This window comes from Heptranchias perlo, chromosome 7 (genome assembly GCF_035084215.1).
Source record: "Heptranchias perlo isolate sHepPer1 chromosome 7, sHepPer1.hap1, whole genome shotgun sequence".
NCBI classification, from domain to species: domain Eukaryota; kingdom Metazoa; phylum Chordata; class Chondrichthyes; order Hexanchiformes; family Hexanchidae; genus Heptranchias; species Heptranchias perlo.
Window position 1 is genome coordinate 83,205,715 of NC_090331.1, and position 20,611 is coordinate 83,226,325.

The window sequence follows — 20,611 nt, forward strand, 5'->3', positions numbered from 1 at the left end:
GCTGACAGTGAATGAAAGAGCAAGTCCTCGATGAGGTCAGACATAGCTTAGGTCACCTACATCTCACTAGATTGTAATGTGCAGACACTGAGCTTGGCCACTGACTCAAACTCTTGAACAGCTAGTGGGTGATTATTTAAATATTCATTTTGCGGCAGGCTGTATAAAAGTGGGGTGACTTAGGTCAGGATCATAACGGTTGTTAATCTCATGGAACCTGCAGGCTTATGGTACCATAATTAAAGCAAGAGGCTTATGGTCACTCAGATATGCTCTGAACCTGGCAACTTCACTGCCTCTGGGATTTTTTTAAAATGCAAAATTCTGGAACTAGGTAGCAATCACTGAATATGTGTTGGAGTTCATGGGATTTGTTGCAGGATGTTACTTGTCCTAGCCAAGTAGTGAGACATAAACTGTGTCCAACATTTATCTGCTACACATGTATTAAAGTGGTATGCGAGTAAGATTGGCCAGAGAGAGGTCAGAGATTGAGAGTACCCCATGTGTCAACTGTGCTTTATATCCTACTTTGCACGTTATACTGAGTTATGGTTGTCTGAAAAACTGCATGTTTGCTGAAGTCAGTAGGATGTTGATGGGTTAAAAGCCATTCTTTTACAGAGCGAGATAAGGAAAGCACACCTGTTAGCGCTTGTTGTTTGCTGTTTGAGGGAAAACTTGTCCTTTTATATTGCATTCATCTTAATGAATACAACCCTGAGATGGGTGGGTTTATTTCAAGCCTTTCATGTGGGCAATTAGCAGGTAAATAGTGAAAGGAATGGAATAGGAGTTATTGTTTGTGTTGATCTGTTTCAGCTGGTTTCTCACTGATTGATCTGACCTCCTTGCAGTTCACAATGTGGGTGGACGCTGTTATATTTGTCTTCAGTCTGGAGGATGAGATCAGCTTCAACACGGTCTTCTATTACTACACCAGGATGGCCAACTATCGAAGCACCACAGAGATCCCGATGGTATTGGTTGGAACGCAAGGTAAGGAGGCCATGTGGCTAGGATGTTCAGAATTGACCTACGTGGCACTGAGCACAGACTCGTAGGCAGGAACTGGAATATTGAGTCATTCATGCCGAATAATATATATGGCCAACCTAGAATCTATCGATTGTATTCCCTGGAGTTGATAGAACTTATTTTTGCACTTTGTACTATTTTTCTTTTCACATCCCCACTTCCATTTAGAGTCATAGAGTCATACAGCACGGATAGAGGCCCTTCGGCCCATCGTGTCCGCGCCGGCCATTCATTGCCATATCTCTTATTTTATTACGTACTATCTCCTCAAGTCATTTGTGACATACCGAATCAATGCTGTTGGTGATGCTTGTAGTTTTGTGGGTTTAAAGAGATAAATAGAACTTCCAGCAGAAGTGCCCATAAGACATTGGCAATTTTCTGTACTCATCCTTGTGTTTAAATCATCTCCTTGGCATCGACCTTCCTTCAGCCCTCCTGTGCTTCCATTCCTCTTATTTCAGCCACCTATGTATTCCCCCCTTTGCCCCACCATTAGTGGCAGTGCTTTCAGTCGCTTAGGTCCCACTGTCTGGAATTGTCTCGCTAAACCCCTCCTCATATCCAGTGCCCTCTCCTCCTTTAGATTTGTTTTTGAGTGAGAAAATTTTTGTGTAGCACAGTTGGTAAATAACAAAAGTAATAACAAAATAAGCAATTACAAAGGAAGATAGCTCACATTGACTTAACCAGTAAGGAATATTGGTGTAAACGTCAATATCTCCTCCAATCAATTACAAAACAGAAGATTATGGATCAGGTGATGGGATGTGTAGGGAAGCTCTTTTAAATCAAAGATATGGAGGTGGGGTGGTGGGGGGGGGGAAATGAGTGGAGGAACATTTAAAACAAAGGTATAATCATAATGTATAATTAATTTTCAATGTGCTTATCAAAGTAAAAATAAAAAGCCCGGCTGATTCTGGTACTGTTTTCCTCATGTTTTTATAACACCTTAGAGGAGAGACTACTTATTTTAAGATAGTTTTCACCCCTATTCTTTTCTTACCCCACGGGGAACGGCCTGATTGCTATATATGGGGGACGGCCCGATTACCGTACCCAACGGGGGACGGCCCGATTACCGTACCCAACGGAGGACGGCCCGATTACCGGGCCCCCCGGGGGACGGCCTGACCATCTCACTGCACACGGGGGATGATCTATTTCCAAGTTGTTGCAATGCTGTTGTGAAACTGGCTGCTCGGAGATGTACAAGAGCAGCTCGCAGGACCTGGCTCACTAGTGTCCTCTTTCCTGTGAGGATCCAGGGCTTTGATCTCCCTGACAATATTGGGAATCACTATGTGGAAATGTCTGTCCTTCAATGAGTGGCTCACCAATATGACATTTATTTAGTTACCTTTCATGGATTTCCTCTGTGCTCTATTTGTATTCTGTTACAAGTGGCGATCAAAGGAAATCTTCATCTGGCACATTTTGCTGTGTTTTTCATACCTACGAGAATATCTACAGATACATTCCCCATTCCATTTATTTAAGTTAAGGTAGGTAAGTGCTGTTCAGTACTTTGTTGTGGTTAGAATTGCACCATTGAATGGAATAGGTTCCAATTTACAATTTTCTGTGTTCTTGTATGTTTTATGGTTTCCTCTGCCCTCTGCTGGCAGAAAATGGTTATTTATTAAATAACAGCCCTCTCAGGGCTCCGTTCCTTTAGAAGGTTTGGATTTCATAGAATGTTACAGCTCAGAAGGAGGCCATTCAGCCCATTGTGTCTGTGCCAGCTCTTTGAAAGAGCTATCCATTTAGTCTGACTCCCCTGCTCTTTCCCCATAGCCCTGCAAATTTTTCCTTTTCAAGTATTTATCCAATTCCCTTTTGAAAGTTACTGTTGATTCTGCTTCTACCACCCTTTCAGGCAGTGCATCCCAGATCATAACAACTCGCTGCATACATTTTTTTCCCTCATCTCTCCTCTGGTTCTTTTGCCAGTTATCTTAAATCTGTGTCCTCTGGTTATCGTCCCTCCTGCCACTGTAAACATTTTCACCCGATTTACTCTATCAAAACTCCTCATGATTTTAAATACCTCTATTAAATCCCCCCTTAACCTTCTCTGCTGTAAGGAGAACAATCCCAGCTTCTCCAAACTCTCCACATAACCGAAGTCCTCCATCCCTGGTACCATTCTAGTAAATCTCGTCTACACCCTCTCTAAGGCCTTGACAGCCTTCCTAAAGTGTGTTGCCCAGAATTGGACACAATACTCCAACTGAGGCCTAATCAGTGTTTTATAAAGGTTTACCATAACTTCATTGCTTTTGTATTCTATGCTTCTATTAATAAAGCCAAGGATCCCAAATGCTTTTTTTTTTAACAGCCTTAACAACTTGTCAAAGATTTATGTACATACACTGCCCCACCCCCTGTCTCTCTGTCCTGCACACCCTCTAAAATTGTACCATTTAGTTTATATTGCTTCTTTCATTCTTCCTATCAAAATGCATCACTTCACACTTCTCTGCATTACATTTCATCTGCAATGTGTCTGCCCATTTCACCAGTCTGTCTATATTCTCCTATAGTCTGATTTTGTTTTCTACAGCTCCAGGGCCAATTGTAACTCTGCTACTGCCACTTCAGCTGAAACCAGTTAACTCAGCACAGACTTTCTCAGCCTGTGTGGCCTGTAACCAACTTCGGGCCAATGGGAGCCTCGCTGGTGAAATGTTTGTCGTGTGGGAGATGTGCATGTGTTGCAGTCCCTCACTCTGATTGAGAGAAGTATTGAGGATCCTGGTGGTTTTGCGCACTGATTCAGGGCCACGAATGCCGCAGTAAGTGCTTAGCATGTGGTAATCTGCTGTTATTTTTTTCTCTCCACAGATGCCATCAGTGCAGCAAATCCACGTGTCATCGATGACTCCAGGGCACGGAAACTCTCCAATGATCTCAAGCGATGCACTTACTACGAAACGTGCGCCACCTATGGATTGAATGTGGAGCGGGTTTTTCAGGATGGTGAGGCATTTGTTGTTCTGCTGAATTCTAACAAACAGAAGCTTCAATTCACTTGACAGGGGCAGACAGGAAGTGTACATCCGTATTCTCCAGTCCACACAGAGCAGTTGGAGAATCATCACATCTCACAGGACTGGTGTGTTTGAATGCCCGGCTGTCGAGATGCACCTGCTCTCCTTTTTGATCACAATTTGTCCCAAATTCTGCAGCATTAATAGTGCAGCAGTACTGTCTTTCTCTTTCTGTCTCTCTCTGTCCTTATGGCTGTCATGCACTTTTGTTGTCATCTCTTGCCTACAACTCACTACTCCTTTCTATAAATCCTTCCATCCCTGTTCTAAATTCTGCCACTTTCTCTGTATACCACTCACACACTTACTTTCTCTGTATACCACTCACACACTTTTTCTCTCTCTCTCTCTCTCTCTCTCTCTCTCTCTCTTTTTCAGTACATCTTCTACACTAATTGCTTTGCAAACAGTCAATCCCATCGTAATAATGAATTATCGCATATTTACCAGGTAAGGCTGAGCTGGGGCAGTTTTAAATGTCTCTTGGTTGTAAGTGGCTGATAGAAACAAGAGAGGAGCAAGAGATTTGAATGGCTTCAATCTTGGCCAACACTGGGGAGCTGTTAGCTCTGGGTGTTGAGGCTAGGACTTTATGGAATTGCAGCACATTGGTTCATTTCTGTGTCTTTCCCACATGACAGTCTTCCAATACAGGGTGAGGCAGCAAGCAGAGGTCAGGCATTGGTCATCCAGAGTGAAAGGGCAGGTCCTGCTGGCAGGCCCACCCTCACAGAGACACCTTGGCATGTCTTGGGAACAAATTGCAGTTTTACCCTGTCAACTAAAGAATGGTGTATATCTCAATGGTGTATATACAGTAGATATATAGGAACAGGAGTCGCCCATTTAGCCCCTCGAGCCTGTTCTGCCATTCAGTGAGATCATGGGTGACCTGTGACCGAACTTCATGTACCCGTCTTAGCCTCATATCCCTTAATACCTTTGGTTAACAAAAATCTATCAATCTTAGATTTAAAATTAACAATTGAGCTAGTATCAACTGCTATTTGCAGAAGAGAGTTCCAAACTTCTGCCACCCTTTGCGCGTGGAAATGTTTCCTAACTCCACTCCTGAAAGTCCAGGGTCTAATTTTTAGGCTATATCCCCTAGTCCTAGACCAGTGGAAATAGGGTAGATCGGGAGAAACTAACAGTTCCCCATAATATCTTGAAAAACTTTGACCAAATCACCCCTTAATCTTCTAAATTCCATGGAATACAACCCTAGTTTGTGTAATCTCTCCTTGTAACTGACCTGTTCAGTCACTCTATTCTTAATGATAGACTCTAGTCTAACTGGTCTATAATTTCCTGGTTTCCCCCTCTCACCTTCCTTAAATATATATTGTATGTTCTCCTTGAATGTCTGTCCCAAAGAAAGAAGCACTTGCAGTTATATAGCACCTTTCACGACCTCAGGACATCTCAAAGCGCTTTACAGTCAATGAAGTACTTTTGAAGTGCAGTCACTGTTGTAATGTAAGAAACGCGGCAGCTAATTTGCGCACAGCAAGGTCCCACAAACAGCAATATGATAATGATCAGATAATTTTTTTTAGTGATGTTGCTTGAGGGATAAATGTTGACCAAGACACCAGGGAGAACTCCCCTGCTCTTCAAAATAGTGCAATGAGATCTTTTACGTTCGCCTGAGAGGACAAACAGGGCCTCGGTTTAACGTCTCATCCGAAAGGCGGCACCTCCAACAGTGCAGTGCTCCCTCAGTACTGCACTGCAGCGTCAGCCTAGATTTTATGCTCAAGTCTCTGGAGTGGGACTTGAACCCATAACCTTCTGACTCAAAGGCGAGAGTGACACCACTGAGCCATGGCTGATACCTGTACAGTACACCTCCGTGGCACTGCTCCTTTCTGACTTCACCTCCTGGCTGTCATACCTTAGATATTACATTGTCTCAAATGGTCTCTGCCCCCATGCCCACGTGGCTATTCCTGGTATACCCCAGCGTTCCACCCTTGGCCCTTCCTCTTTACCGTTTAAAGGGTTTCCCATGGCTTTCATATTTATGTTGGTGAAACCCACATCCTTTGTCAACTCCACTGCTGTTGCCAATGTTTCCAGTTGCCTATCCAACACCAAGACCTGGTTGAGTGAAAGCATTCTCCAGTTTAATATCGGCAAAACCAAAGGCTTTCTCTTTGATACCCACAAGTACCTAACTGCACCTGATCTCATTATCTCCCTCCCTGGCTGCCACCTCGGGCTAAACCCAGGGCCATGGAACCTTGCTGTAGTGCTCAATCCTGCACTTAGATCAGATGTGGATGAGCAAGCTATAACCAAGACCCCTTTATTTCACCTCTGCAACGTTACCTCTCCCCTCCCCTCCCCCCCCCCCCCCCCTGCTAAAACCTTAATCCACGCTTTTGTCACCTGACAGCTGGACTTCTTCAATGATCTCTTTCCCTGCCTCACTACTTCTATCCATGAAGTCCAAGTCATCCAAAATTCCGTATTATCCCTGTCCTTGTTGAGTTCCACTGGTTTCCCATGTCACACTGAATCAACTTTATTATTTCTGTCCTCTGCTTCAAATCCCTCCATGGCCCAGTGTCCCTAAGTGGACTTCCAGTCCTGCAAATTCAGTCAACTACTTGTTCTGTGCTGCGATCCTTCAGTTAACTTTCCCTGCCCTTTGGAATTACTTCCCCCAATATCTTCATCTCCTTCCCTGCATTCAAATGCGTCTTTGTGACTCTCCCCTTTGACCAAGCTTTCTCCCTCTTCCTCTTCCCTTCCCTTTTCCCATTTCCCTTCCCCTCTTCCTTTTCCCTCTACTTCCTCACTATTTATCCACCACCCTATAAAGTGCTCTGAGACATCTCTTGTATTTAATGAATAAGTTGAAGTGTAAGTTGACCGTGGCTTAGAGCTTTGAAGCTACATTACATTTGATGTACTTACAGTATTTAAAATGCTGGCTATCTTAAAAATGAAACTTTGTGGATCCTGTTCACTCTGAAATATGCATTTACGTATACAGTGCATACTTTTAACAAGGCAAGCCCCAGAGACCCACAAGGGTATTGTTGGAAAGCAGGTCAACCACATTTAACTCCATATGGTGTAGTCATATCCAAGAGTACTCGCATTGGTTTGAAGCATCTCCTTTTTAAAAAAAAACCAAGCTGAAGGCACCCGTACCCTTTCAAACGGGTCAGCGTTACACAGATCCATAGAAATTTACAGCACAGAAGGAGGCCATTTGACCTATTGTGCCTGTGCCGGCTCTTTGATAAAACAATCCAGACAAATCCCACTACTCTGCTCTCTCCCCGTAGTCCTGTCATCATCCTCCTCTGCTTCAAATATTTATCCATTTTCTTCCTACATGTCTGCCATCATTATTACATGTGGCAAAGCATTCCGTACAACTCTTAGTGAGCAGATTGGTATGGGATACCCATTTGGAAAGTTGTTATGAGTTTATGGGTGAAAGGTAAGTGTCTCCAATAAGGATTTATAATCAGTGGCAGCTGATTAAAAAGGACAGATTACATGCAGTATGTATTTGTAGGGATTGGTGAGTTCTACATTTAGCACTTCATAAATTTGAAGCTCATTTGGACTCCTCTCTTCCATTAACTAAGACAGCCATTGGCAAAATCCAGAGCTGTAAAGCAGTCAGGGGGTTCAGATCATGTTTGTGAATGTCACAACAGCTCCAAATTGAATTGTTGGCCCCGAATTAATTGGCGATGTTTGTTGTATCTACCAAATGGAGAAATTCCTTTCAATAGCTCGTGTTTTCATGATGCCTTCCAGTTTTCTGTCTGTCTGATGTGAATGTTTTCTGGTACTATTGCAAATAGAAGTACAATGGAAAGAAAGAAAGACTTGCATTTATATAGTGCCTTTCATGACCTCAGGATGTCTCGAAGTGCTTTACAGCTAATGAACTGCTTTTGAAGTGCAGCCATGTTGTGATGTAGGAAACACAGCAGCCAATTTGCGTACTGCAAGCTCCCACAAACAGCAATGAGATAATGACCAGATAATCTGTTTTAGTGATGTTGATTGAGGGATAAATATTGGCCAGGACTCCCATGGTTTTGTTCGAAATAGCGCCATGGGATCTTTTACGTCCACCTGAGAGGGCAGATGGGGCCTCAGGTTAATATCTCATCCGAAAGACAGCACCTCCAACAGTGCAGCGTCAGCCTAGATTATGTACTCAAGTCTCTGGAGTGGGACTTGAACCCACAACCTTCTGAATCAGGCGAGAGAGTGTTACCACTGAGCCACGGCTGATACCTAATATACCAAGTGCACTGCTCAACTTTATGACAGGAACCTAATGGTAAACTGAATTGCACAAAAGGACCTGCAGCATTATCAGAGTAAATTATAGGGAATTTCGCAGGTATATATATATTTTTATTTATTTATATATGTGCATTATGGCACTATCTGAGTTGAACTATTAGCAGCAATTACCTACTGCGAGTGGTGGCAGCATTTCTATTTGCTGCTGATGTTGTGGTTGCCTATAGAGGAATCTAGTGAAAATCAGCACTTGAGGTTATCTGATGCTTTGGAAGAATTAATGTTGTCCCCTTTACATTAGAGCACTGCTGCTGAAGGTGGGATTGCCTTGGTAGAGCATCAGTATCATAATAACAATGACATGGATTTATATTGCACCTTTAAAGTAGCAAAACATCCCAAGGTGCTTCCCAGTAGTGTAAATAGACTCAAAATTTACACCAAGCCAAAGAAGGAGTCATTAAGACAAGTGACCAAAAGCTCAGTCAAAGAGGTAGGTTTTAAGGAGTGTCTTAAAAGGTGGAGAGGTTTAGGGAGGGAATTCTAGAGCTTAAGGCCTGGACAGCCAAAGGCACGGCCGCCATTGGTGGGGCGGAGGAAATCAGGGATGCACAAAAGTCCAGAATCGGAGGAATGCAGAGTTCTTGGAGGGTTGTAGGGCTGGAGTGTAATAAACCGGATAGCCAGGTGGTGAAGGATAGAATACTCAAGCCTGGTCTTCAGTTGACTTCAAGCCTTTATTCAGAGAGATCCACATTACCCACTCCACCCTCTAGATCAGCTCTCACATAAATGGATACCAGAGTCCCCAATTGATACGCACCACCTGAATACAATTAACACTAATTGATATAAATCATATGGATACAATTAACAGGAGGTTACAGAGATAGGGAGGGGCGATGCCATGGAGGGATTTGGACAGAAGGATGAGAATTTAAAAATTGAGGTGGAACATAATGTGCTGAAAGACTCTGGTGTCTCAGTACTGATTCCTGTATGTGTCCCACAATGGGAGGTTTCACATTCGTAAATGCTTTTTAATACACCTCCCTTGTTAAAGGTCAGGGGTCACTTTGAATGCAGGTGTGCTTCTGTGAAGCATCAGATTGCAAACTGTTTTATCTCTTGAGTTTTGAACCTGTTGGGTTTTTCAGCACCTGAACAGGGACAGCTTAATTATGACCCTTTTTTTAAAAAGAACTAACAGTGGTCCCCATATTAATTGAAGATGCAGAGAGTATATAGTAATAATTTCAGAAGCACTCAGTGGCAGCAGCAAGTGCCTATGGTACTTAATGTTACAGCATTGGAGCTAGACTCTGGTTAAAGTGAGATTACTCCAGTGCTCCTTAAAACAAGTCCAAATTCTCCTGCCTCATCGTCGAGCTCTTTGGAGCTCAGTCTTATGCGTTTCTTTCACCACCAACCGTGCCACAGCATCATGAGGATGGATTTCTTGGAAGCCCAGTATTTCCCCACATAAGATGGGATAATAAAATCCTGTATCACCATGAATGCTTCTGTGCATTGTTGGCTTGAGTAACATTGATAGAGATCCAGGAGTGAATTGTTTGGTGACCCTATTGGTTACATAGAACGTACAGCACAGAGACAGGCCATTCGGTCCAACAGGTCCATGCCGGTGTTTATGCTCCACATGAGCCCCTTTCCTCCCAACTTCATCTAACCATGTCAACATATCCAAATGTAACTTGTATTGACCAGAAGGGCCACAGTTGTGACATCAACGACAATTCAGATCGTGTGTATTCGTCTGTGGGGGATGATACATGGCATGGGGGAACCAAAGAGGAGCAGACCAAATTACACTGGAACGTGAAAATGAAGAAGAAATGTTTTGAGCATCTTGCGAAATCCCAGCTCCTACTGAGACTTGAAATGAGTTGCCTCCTCAGTTCCACATTCTAACCACTCTCTGGTTTCTCCTGAATTCTTTATTGGATATATTGGTGACTATAATCTTATATTTATGGCCCCTAGGTTTTGAACTCCCCCACAAGTGGAAACATCTTCTCTGTCTACCCTATCAAACCCCTTCATAGTTTTAAAGACCTCTATCAAGACACCCCTCAGCCTTCTCTTTTCTAGAGAAAAGAGCCCTAGCCTGTTCAGCCTTTCCTGATGGGTGTACCCTCTCAGTTCTGGTATCATCCTTGTGAATCTTTTTTTTACCTTCTCCAGTGCCTCTATATCCTTTTTCATAATATGGAGACCAGAACTGCGCACAGTATTCTAAGTATGGTCTAATCGAGGTTCGATACAAGTTTTACATAACTTCTCTACTTTTCAATTCTAACCCTCTAGAAATGAACCCCCAGTGCTCGGTTTGCCTTTTTTATGGCCTTATTAACCTGTGTCATTACTTTTAGTGATTTGTACATTTTCCCTGAGCTGCCCCCCTGTCCATCTATCCGTATCACCTGGACTGCAATAATATTCAGTCAAATAATTGGCTAGAAATCTCACTTGTATTTGGGTGATGCAAAGATAAAAGCCTGGAATTTATTTAGTTGGGTCTCAGTTATTTCTGGCATGTTCTGAATGAAGAGCTTTTGTACCAAATGTAACTTGTACTGACGAGAAGGACCACAGTTGTGACATCAACAACGATTCAGTTAATGTGTATCCGTCTGTGGTGAAGATGTATCAATGTGTAAGTTACACAGAGTAGGCAAATGGCTTGAATATAATCACTGTAGCAAAAACATTGTAGCATTTTATTCTCTCATCCTTAAGTGTGCAACTTCAAAGAGAATAAATAGACTGGCACCCGCAGAGGCGAGCTTTCCAATGGATTGTCCATTTAATGTAACACCCCTATTCAAGAAGGGAGTGAGACAGAAAGCAGGTAACTATAGACCAGTTAGCCTAACATCTGTCATTGGGAAAATGCTAGAATCCATTATTAAGAAAGTAGTAGCAGGACATTTAGAGACTCATAATACAATCAAGGAGATTCAACATGGTTTTATGAAGGGGAAATCGTGTCTGACAAATTTATTAGAGTTCTTTGAGGAAGTAACGGGCAGGATGGATAAAGGGGAACCAATGGATACAGTATATTTGGATTTCCAAAAGGCATTCGATAAGGTGCTACATAAAAGATTACTGCACAAGATAAGAGCTCATGGTGTTGGGGGTAATATACTGACATGGATAGAGGATTGGCTAACTAACAGAAAACAAAGAGTCGGGATAAAAGGGGCATTTTCAAAATGGCAATCTGTAACTGGTGGAGTGCCGCAAGGCTCAGTGCTGGGGCCTCAACTATTTACAATATATATCAATGACTTGGATAAAGGAACAGAGTATCTTGTGGCCAAATTTGCTGATGATACAAAGATAGGTGGAAAAGCAAGTTGCGATGAGGACACAAAGTGTCTGCAAAGGGATACTGACAGGTTAAGTGAATGGGCAAAAATTTGGCAGATGGAATATAATGTGGGAAAATGTGAGGTCATCCACTTTGGGAGGAAAAATAAAAAAGCAAAATATTATTTGAATGGAGAAATACTACAAAATGCTGCGGTACAGAGGGATCTGGGTGTCCTCGTACATGAAACACAAAAAGTCAACACACAGGTGCAGCAGGTAATCCGGAAGGCAAACGGAATATTGGTCTTTATTTCTAGGGGGATGGAGTATAAAAGCAGGGAAGTCATGCTACAACTGCTGGTGAGACCACACCTGGAGTACTGCGTACAGTTCTGGTGCCCTTAATTAAGGAAGGACATACTTGCATTGGAGGCAGTTCAGAGAAGGTTCACTAGGTTGATTCTGGGTATGGAAGGGTTGTCTAATGAGGAAAGGTTGAACAGGTTGGGTCTATACTCATTGGAGTTTAGACCCAACCTGTTCAACCTTTCCTCATGAGAGGCGATCTTATTGAAACATACAAGATTCTGAGGGGACTCAATAGGGTAGATGCTGAGCGGATGTTACCCCTCATGGGGGAATCTAAAACTAGGGGGCATAGACTTAGAATAAGGGGTCGCCTGTTTAAGACAGAAATGAGGAGGAATTTCTTCTCCCAGGGGGTCGTGAATCTTTGGAATTCTTTACCCCAAAAAGCTGTGGAGGCTGAGTCACTGAATACATTCAAGGCTGAGTTAGACAAATTTTTGATCAGCAATGGAGTCAAAGGATATGGGGAAAGGGCGGGAAAGTGGAGTTGAGGTAAAAATCAGATCAGCTATGATCTCATTGAATGGCGGAGCAGGCTCGAGGGGCTGAATGGCCTACTCCTGCTCCTATCTCTTATGATCTTAATTATATGAAAGTCTGTTCTGTACTGTTGAATGCTGTAATCAGTACAATTTTAAAAATATTAATTGTTTTCTTCAAATTAGCTTGAATTGTTCTGAGATTTAATACTGAAATATCTGTAACTATATTCACTGAAGACAAACTATTTCAAAGAGCAGTTTTGTAGAGAATTGTTAGTCAGAGGGAGCTGATCAAACCAGTCTGGTGCAATACTGCATCAATAATGTCTCCTGACCTCCCCTTATCATTCAACTGGTTATGGTGGTGAGTAACTTGAGCCATACACACCTTGAAGGTCCGAGGTTCCACCACCTAGAAGGACAAGGGCAGTAGGTGTATAGGAACCTTCGAGTTACCCTCCAAGTCACACACCATCCTGACTTGGAAATACATCGCCGTTCCTTCATCGTCACTGGGTCAAAATCCTGGAACTCCCTACCTAACAGCACTGTGGGAGAACCTTCACCACACGGACTGCAGCGGTTCACCTTGCTAGTGGTGCCCATATCCCAAGAATGAATTTTTAAAAAAGTTAGCGAGGAGTAAGATGGCCGTACTTCCGGCTGCTGATCACTGCAAACGTGTGAAAAGGGACAGGAAAAGACCAACCAGTCTATCGAGTCAGTCCCCTCCTGGCATGGTGTTACTACCATGTAGAGATGTTTGCTACTCATAGGAACTCACCAGCTCCCTTTCAAATGCTCGCAGTGAATCTACACTTGGTACATGTGCTGGCAACGTTTCAGAGATTACCGACTCTCTGTGAAAAGAAGTACCACCTAGATTCCAGCCGAGTTCTATGTTTATATGGTCCTTCCTAACTTACCTTTTAAAAAAAAAGACTTGCATTTATGTAGCACCTTTCACGATCTCAGGACTTCCCAAATCACTTTACAGCCAATGAAGTAATTCTGAAGTGTAGCCACTGTTGTAAAGTAGATAAACGCAGCAGCCAATTTGTGCACAGCAAGGTCCCACAAACAACAATGACCAGATAATCTTTTCTAGTTGTTGGTTGAGGGATAAGTGTTAACCAGGACACCAGGGAGAACTCCTCTGCTCTTCTTTGAAATAGTGCCATGGGATCTTTTACATTCACCCGAGAGGGCAGGCGGGGCCTCGGTTTAACATCTCATCCAAAAGATGGCACCTCCGACAGTGCAGCACTCCCTCAATACTGCACTCAATTGTCAGCCTAGATTATGTGCTAAAGTCTCTGGAGTGGGACTCGAACCCACAACCTCCTGACTTAGAGGCGAGAGTGCTAACAATGAGCCAGGATTGACACTCTCGATACTTTACTCAAGTGGCTTATCCACTAGGACTGAGTATAATCTTTTCGTTATTTTAAAGACTGCAAACCTATCTCCATGAAGTCTACGCTTTTCCAAAGTGAAAAGCCTCAGCTCTCCAAGCCTGCCCTGGTCACTGAGGTATCGATCTAGTGGTCCTGCCCTGAACCTTTACCAGTGCCTCTATATCCCCACAACATGCAAGGGGACCAAAACTCACATTAGCCCTGCAGCTTTTGTCATGGACCCTCACTGAGTCCTCTGACGATCCCTGCTGGATGTTCACATGCGTGGTTGGGGGTGAGGAGAAAGTCGGCTCGATCGATCTCGGCGGCGATGGCTTTGTGGTCAACTAGCCTGCTGACACTCACCGTCTGGGCTGAGACATGAAGAAAGGCAACTTGGGGTGAGCGATTAGCCCTGTGGGACTGTACCCCAGCTAGTCGTCGATGCCTTCAGGAGGGCTGAATGGAGAGGGGGAGAAAATTGATAGAGCAAGGTATTTGTTGACACCACAGTGTCAGCCAATGAGTTGGAGACTTACGGTGGGACTCAGCAAACAAAGTCTATTTACTCAGCAAATAGCGTCTGTATAAACAGCGCATTGCAGCAAATAGTCTACGGGAATAGTGTCACTGAGGACACCATCAACGTGTTCCTCACTCTACCATTACCAACAAGCCAGGGGATCAACCCTGGTTCAATGAGGAGTGTAGAAGAGCATGCCAGGAGCAGCACCAGGCGTATCTAAAAATGAGGTGCCAACCTGGTGAAGCTACAACACAGGACTACATGCATGCTAAACAGCGGAAGCAACTTGCTATAGACAGAGCTAAGTGATTCCACAACTGACTGATCAGATCAAAGCTCTGCACTCCTGCCACATCCAGTCGTGAATGGTGGTGGACAATTAAACAACTAATGGGAGGAGGAGGCTCTGCAAACATCCCCATCCTCAATGATGGCGGAGTCCAGCACGTGAGTGCAAAAGATAAGGCTGAAGCATTTGCAACCATCTTCAGCCAGAAGTGCCGAGTGGATGATCCATTTCGGCCTCCCGATATCCTCACCATCACAGAAGCCAGTCTTCAGCCAAATCGATTCACTCCACGTGATATTAAGAAATGGCTGAGTGCACTGGATACTATGGGCCCCGACAACATCCCGGCTGTAGTGCTGAATGCTTGTGCTCCAGAACTAGCCGTGCCTCTAGTCAAGCTGTTCCAGTACAGCTACAACCCTGGCACCTACCCGACAATATGGAAAATTGCCCAAAAAGCAAGACAAATCCAATCCGGCCAATTACCGTCCCTTCAGTCTACTCTCGATCATCAGCAAAGTGATGGAAGGTGTCATTGACAGTGCTATCAAACGGCACTTAATCACCAATAACCTGCTCACCGATGCTCAGTTTGGGTTCCGCCAGGACCACTCGGCTCCAGTCCTCATTACAGCCTTGGTCCAAACATGGACAAAAGAACTGAATTCCAGAGGTGGGGTGAGAGTGACTGCCCTTGACATCAAGGCAGCATGTGACTGAGTGTGGCACCAAGGAGCCCTAATAAAATTGAAGTCAATAGAAATCGGGGAAAACTCTCCAGTGGCTGGAGTCATACCTAAAGGAAGATGGTAGTGGTTGTTGGAGGCCAATCATCTCAGCCCAAGGACATTGCTGCAGGAGTTCCTCAGGGCAGTGTCCTGGGCCTAACCATCTTCAGCTGCTTCATCAATGACCTTTCTTCCATCATAAGGTCAGAAATGGGGATGTTCGCTAATGATTGCACAGTGTTCAGTTCCATTCGCAACCACTCAGATATTGAAGCAGTCCATGGCCACATGCAGCAAGACCTGGACAACATCCAGGCTTGGGCTGATAAGTGGCAAGTAACATTCGCACCAGACAAATGCCAGGCAATGACCATCTCCAACAAGAGAGAGTCTAACCACCTCCCTATGACATTCAATGGCATTACCATCACTGAACCCCCCCACCATTAACATCCTGGGGGTCACCATTGACCAGAAACTTAACTGGACCAGCCACATAAATACTGTGGCTACAAGAGCAGGTCAGAGGCTGGGTATTCTGCGGCGAGTGACTCACCTCCTGACTCCCCAAAGCCTTTCCACTATCTACAAGGCACAAGTCAGGACTTGCCTAGATGAGTGCAGCTCTAACAACACTCAAGAAGCTCAACACCATCCAGGACAAAGCAGCCCGCTTGATTGGCATCCCATCCACCACCCTAAACATTCACTCCCTTCACCACCGGCGCACCATGGCTGCAGTGTGTACCATCCACAGGATGCACTGCAGCAACCCGTCAAGGCTTCTCCAACAGCACCTCCCAAACCCGCGACCTCTACCACCTAGAAGGACAAGAGCAGCAGGCACATCGGAACAACACCACCTGCACGTTCCCCTCCAAGTCACACATTGTCCCGACTTGGAAATATATCGCCATTCCTTCATTGTCGCTGGGTCATAATCGTGGAACTCCCTACCTAACAGCACTGTGGGAGAACCTTCACCACACGGACTGCAGCGGTTCAAGAAGGCGGCTCACCACCACCTTCTCAAGGGCAATTAGGAATGGGCAATAAATGTTGGCTTGCCAGCAAAGCCCACATCCCATGAACAAATAAAAAAAAAATACAGCCCCAAACTACAGTAAACAGAACTCATGTCTGAAACTGCATCAGCTTCTCTCGATAAAAGCAGGGTGATTTCTCCAGCAAAATGCAGTGAGTGGAGGATAGTTACATAATACAAATTATGTGCATAAAATCAATACCAGTCACTTACAGCAGCGGGGTCTCAAGGCGTGATTCACCAGGAATTACCCAATCATCTCCGTTCTGGCCAGGAATAGTGGTGTCACTATATGTAGCCTAGAAAGAGCAGAGGAACACAAATGTTAAGATATTTTTCTGAATATGCTTTTTGTATACGGTGAGCCTCTACCCTCGGTCTTGAGTTAGTTTCAGATTGATGATTCATTTTGTGTTTATAATGATTTTTAATGATGCCACTGTGCCGGTGAGATTGTTCGATGACCAGTACATTTTTTCGATGACCAATTTTTTTCGATATGAGACCATCTCCATTACTGTGCTGCAGACTTGGATGTTCAAAAACCAAGGCAAACAAGTTTGTGGAGGTGTTTGTGTGTTTGTTTTTTTTTGTGCTTGTAAATACTTAGTAGAACAGCAGAGGGCACTACACAACAGCACTTTATTTCAATCTGCTGTTGCTGGGTTTAGTGAGAAACGAAATCCAGGAGACCCCATCTGCTACTGACTAATTCCAGCTATAAAATACAGATCTAAAAGTGGGCAGGACTGTCTGTTGAACTGTACCTGCAACACATAATTTACAGAAATCAACTGTTCCACAACACATTATATTGACGTTAATAAACTTGCAGAATGGACATGTAAATGGCAAATTAATTTCAATATAGTTAAGTGTGAGGTGGTACATTTTGATAGGAGGAATAAGAAGGCCACATAATCCTTGAAAAATAAGAATCCTAAACAGGGAAGAGGAGCAGAGGGACCTGGGGGTACAGGTTCACAAACTTTAAAAGTAGCAACGCAAATTCACTAGGCCTCAAAAAATGCAAACAAAGCACTGGGGTTCATTTCTAGAGGGATAGAATTGAAAAGCAGAGATGTTAAACTTGTATAGAACCTTGGTTATAACCACACTTGGAGTACTGTGAACAGTTCTGGTCTCCATATAACAAAAAGGACATAAAGGCACTGGAGAAAGTGCAAAAATGATTTACAAGAATGATACCAGAACTGAGGTTATAGCCATCAGGAAAGGCTGAACAGGCTGGGGCTCTCTTCTCTAGAAAAGAGAAGGCTGAGGGGTGACCTGATAGAGGTCTTTAAAATTATGAAGTGGTTTAATAGGGTAGACGTTGAGAAGTTGTTTTCACTTATGGGGGAGTGCAAAACTGGGGGTCATAAATATAAGATAGTCACTAATAAACCCAACAAGGAATTCAGGAGAAACTTCTTTATTCAGAGAGTAATTAGAACGTGGAACATTCTACCACATAGAGCAGTTGAGGCAAATAGCATTGATGCATTTAAGGGGATGCATTTAGATAAATACATGAGGGAGAAATATATGGAAGGTTACGCTGATAGGGTTAGATGAAGAGGGTTGGGAGGAGGCTCGTGTGGAGCATAAACAACTGGCATGGACCTGTTGGCCAAATGGCCTGTTTCTGTGCTGTAAATTCTATGTAACTCTATGTAATGTCGTATTAGCACCCCAAAGAGCAGAACCAGAGGAAATTTAATAGATTTCAATAAAATCAGCTTTCGCCTACAAGAATTATTCCAGCAACGCTCACATTTGGTAAAAATGGTTGTTTTTGCACATAGAAGGAAACCCTATTAAAACTGGAAATTCATAGCAGGTCCTCCAGTAGCTGAAAGAATAAAGACCAGTTAACTTAAAGCGTCTACCTGAAGCATTAACGTGTATTTGCTGCCTTCATATGATGTCAAGTCTGCTGTGTGTTTTCAGGTTTCCAGCATTCGCAGGTTCTATTTTTCCCTTATCTAGGATTTTGTATCTGGAATAATGGTGCCCTCTTGTGGCTGGCCAGATAATCCATAACCAGACTGTAGAGAATAAAAATATCTGGATTACTATCTTTTTCATACATTGTTATCTCTTTGATAATTCTTGAGATTTTTTCTCAAAGAAGGCTGCCTTCCTGCTAAACTTAATGCGACTTTCTATCATAGCGATTTGGAGGTTTATAGTCTGAAATTAAACTGCTTGACTATGAATGGTAATAAATAATGCTGCACTGGTTAGTTCTAAAGGAAACTGATCAGAAATATTCGAGGGAGATATGCAAGACAATCTTACAAAACAAAGTTAAACATCTAAAATATTTAACAGTAATCCTTACCCTTACTAAGCACAGAACCTGTTCTTATTCTCTCTGTCCCTGTTTATTTGAGATAGACAGGAATTTAGCAAATGAGCACAGGTGCTGGCATTGCTAGTGCAGGACTGTTCACATTTTGCAGAGAGGAGAGGGTGTAATTTGGGCAGAGGGTGGAGAGCTTGTGTGAATCCAGCAGGGGGGGGGGGTGCAGCTTAGAAGTGGAAAGGTAGCAAGAGCCTGAGTTTGCGTGAGGCCTGATTAACACGCATTTCATTACATAGGGACATAGAAACAGAAGTAGGCCATTCAGCCCCTCGAACCTGTTCCGCCATTCAATTAGATAATGGTTAATCTGTATCTTATCTCCATCTACCTGCTGTGGTTCCATAACCCTTAATACCTTTGCCTAACAAAAGGCTATCGATCTCTGTTTTGAAATTTTCAATTGACTCCCAGTCTCCACAGCTTTTTGGGGGAGAGAGTTCCAGATTTCCACTACCTTTTGTGTGAAGAAGTGCTTCTTGACATCACCCTTGAATGACCCAGCTCTAATTTTAAGGTTATGCCCCCTTGTTGTGGACTCCCCACCAGAGGAAATAGTTTCTCTCTATCTCCCCTATCAAATCCTTTAATCATCTTAAACACCTCAATTAGATCACCCCTTAATCTTTTATATTTAAGGGATTGGCAATGCTGTGGGGATCCGTAACAGGGACACAGTTCAGGATTCCTGGGAGAGCGAGACAGGTACATGAAGGCAGTGAGAGGGCAATAACCAACAGGAGGAGATGCAGGTAAACTGAAATGGTAAGATCTTGCCGGAGGGGTGGACTGGTCCAGGGAATGAAGGGCAGGGTATAGCTACACGAGCTGTTGTGATAATCGTGAGATATTTGGAGGGTGGACTGTGCAGAGATGATGATGTGACTTTTTTTTCCTGAAGGTGAGAGATAAAGTGATCTATAAATAAGGACCAGTGAACTAATTAAAGGGAAGGGTTTGAAAAAATTGTAGTGCTATTACATGTGGGCAAAAATGTTGTTATGGACAGAGAAACTCAAAAAGGAATTTTTGTTTTCCAGAATCAACTAGCCTACCTTCCACCCTCTGTAAACTTCAGCTGATCCAAAACTTTGCTGCTCCGCATCCTAACTCACACCAAGTCCCATTCAACCATCACCCCTGTGCTCGTTGACCTACATTGGCTCCCAGTCCGGCAAACCGACAGATTTAAAATTCTCATCCTTGTGTTCAAATCCCACCATGGTCTCGCCCCTCCCTATCTCTGGAATCTCCTCCAACCCGACAACTCTCCGCGATCTCTGCATTCCTCCAATTCTGATCACTTGTGCATCTTCGACTTCCTTCATACCACCGTGCCTTCAGCTGCCTAGGCCCTAAGCTCTGGAATTCCCTCCATAAACCTCTCCGCCTCTCCACTCCTCTCCTCTAAAATGCTTCTTAAAACCTATCTCTTTGACCAAGCTTTTGATCACTTGTCCTAATATCTCCTTATTTGGCTCGGTGTCAAATTTTGATTAACGCTCCTGTGAAGCGCCTTGGGAAGTTTTACTACTTTAAAGGCGCTATATAAATGCAAGTTGTTCTTAAGTTAATTGGTCGCCCACAATGTTTCAGAACTGAGTGACTCCTCCCGGCCATTTTCTCTGATAAGGTCTTAAGCACTCACTGCAAACAAAGTAAAAATTGAGAAGCAAAGAAAACACAT

The 20,611-nt window shown here is 43.6% G+C and overlaps 1 protein-coding gene across 2 annotated transcripts in view; it reads left to right on the top strand.

Moving 5' to 3' along the window:
• Positions 1-20,611, top strand: part of agap1 (ArfGAP with GTPase domain, ankyrin repeat and PH domain 1) — a 655,663-nt gene that overhangs the window by 349,015 nt on the left and 286,037 nt on the right. For both annotated transcript variants that reach the window (XM_067987994.1, XM_067987993.1), the window contains exons 5-6: positions 858-999; positions 3,889-4,023. In XM_067987994.1, coding sequence (XP_067844095.1) covers positions 858-999; positions 3,889-4,023 — 277 coding nt within the window. The remainder of the gene's footprint in view (positions 1-857; positions 1,000-3,888; positions 4,024-20,611) is intronic.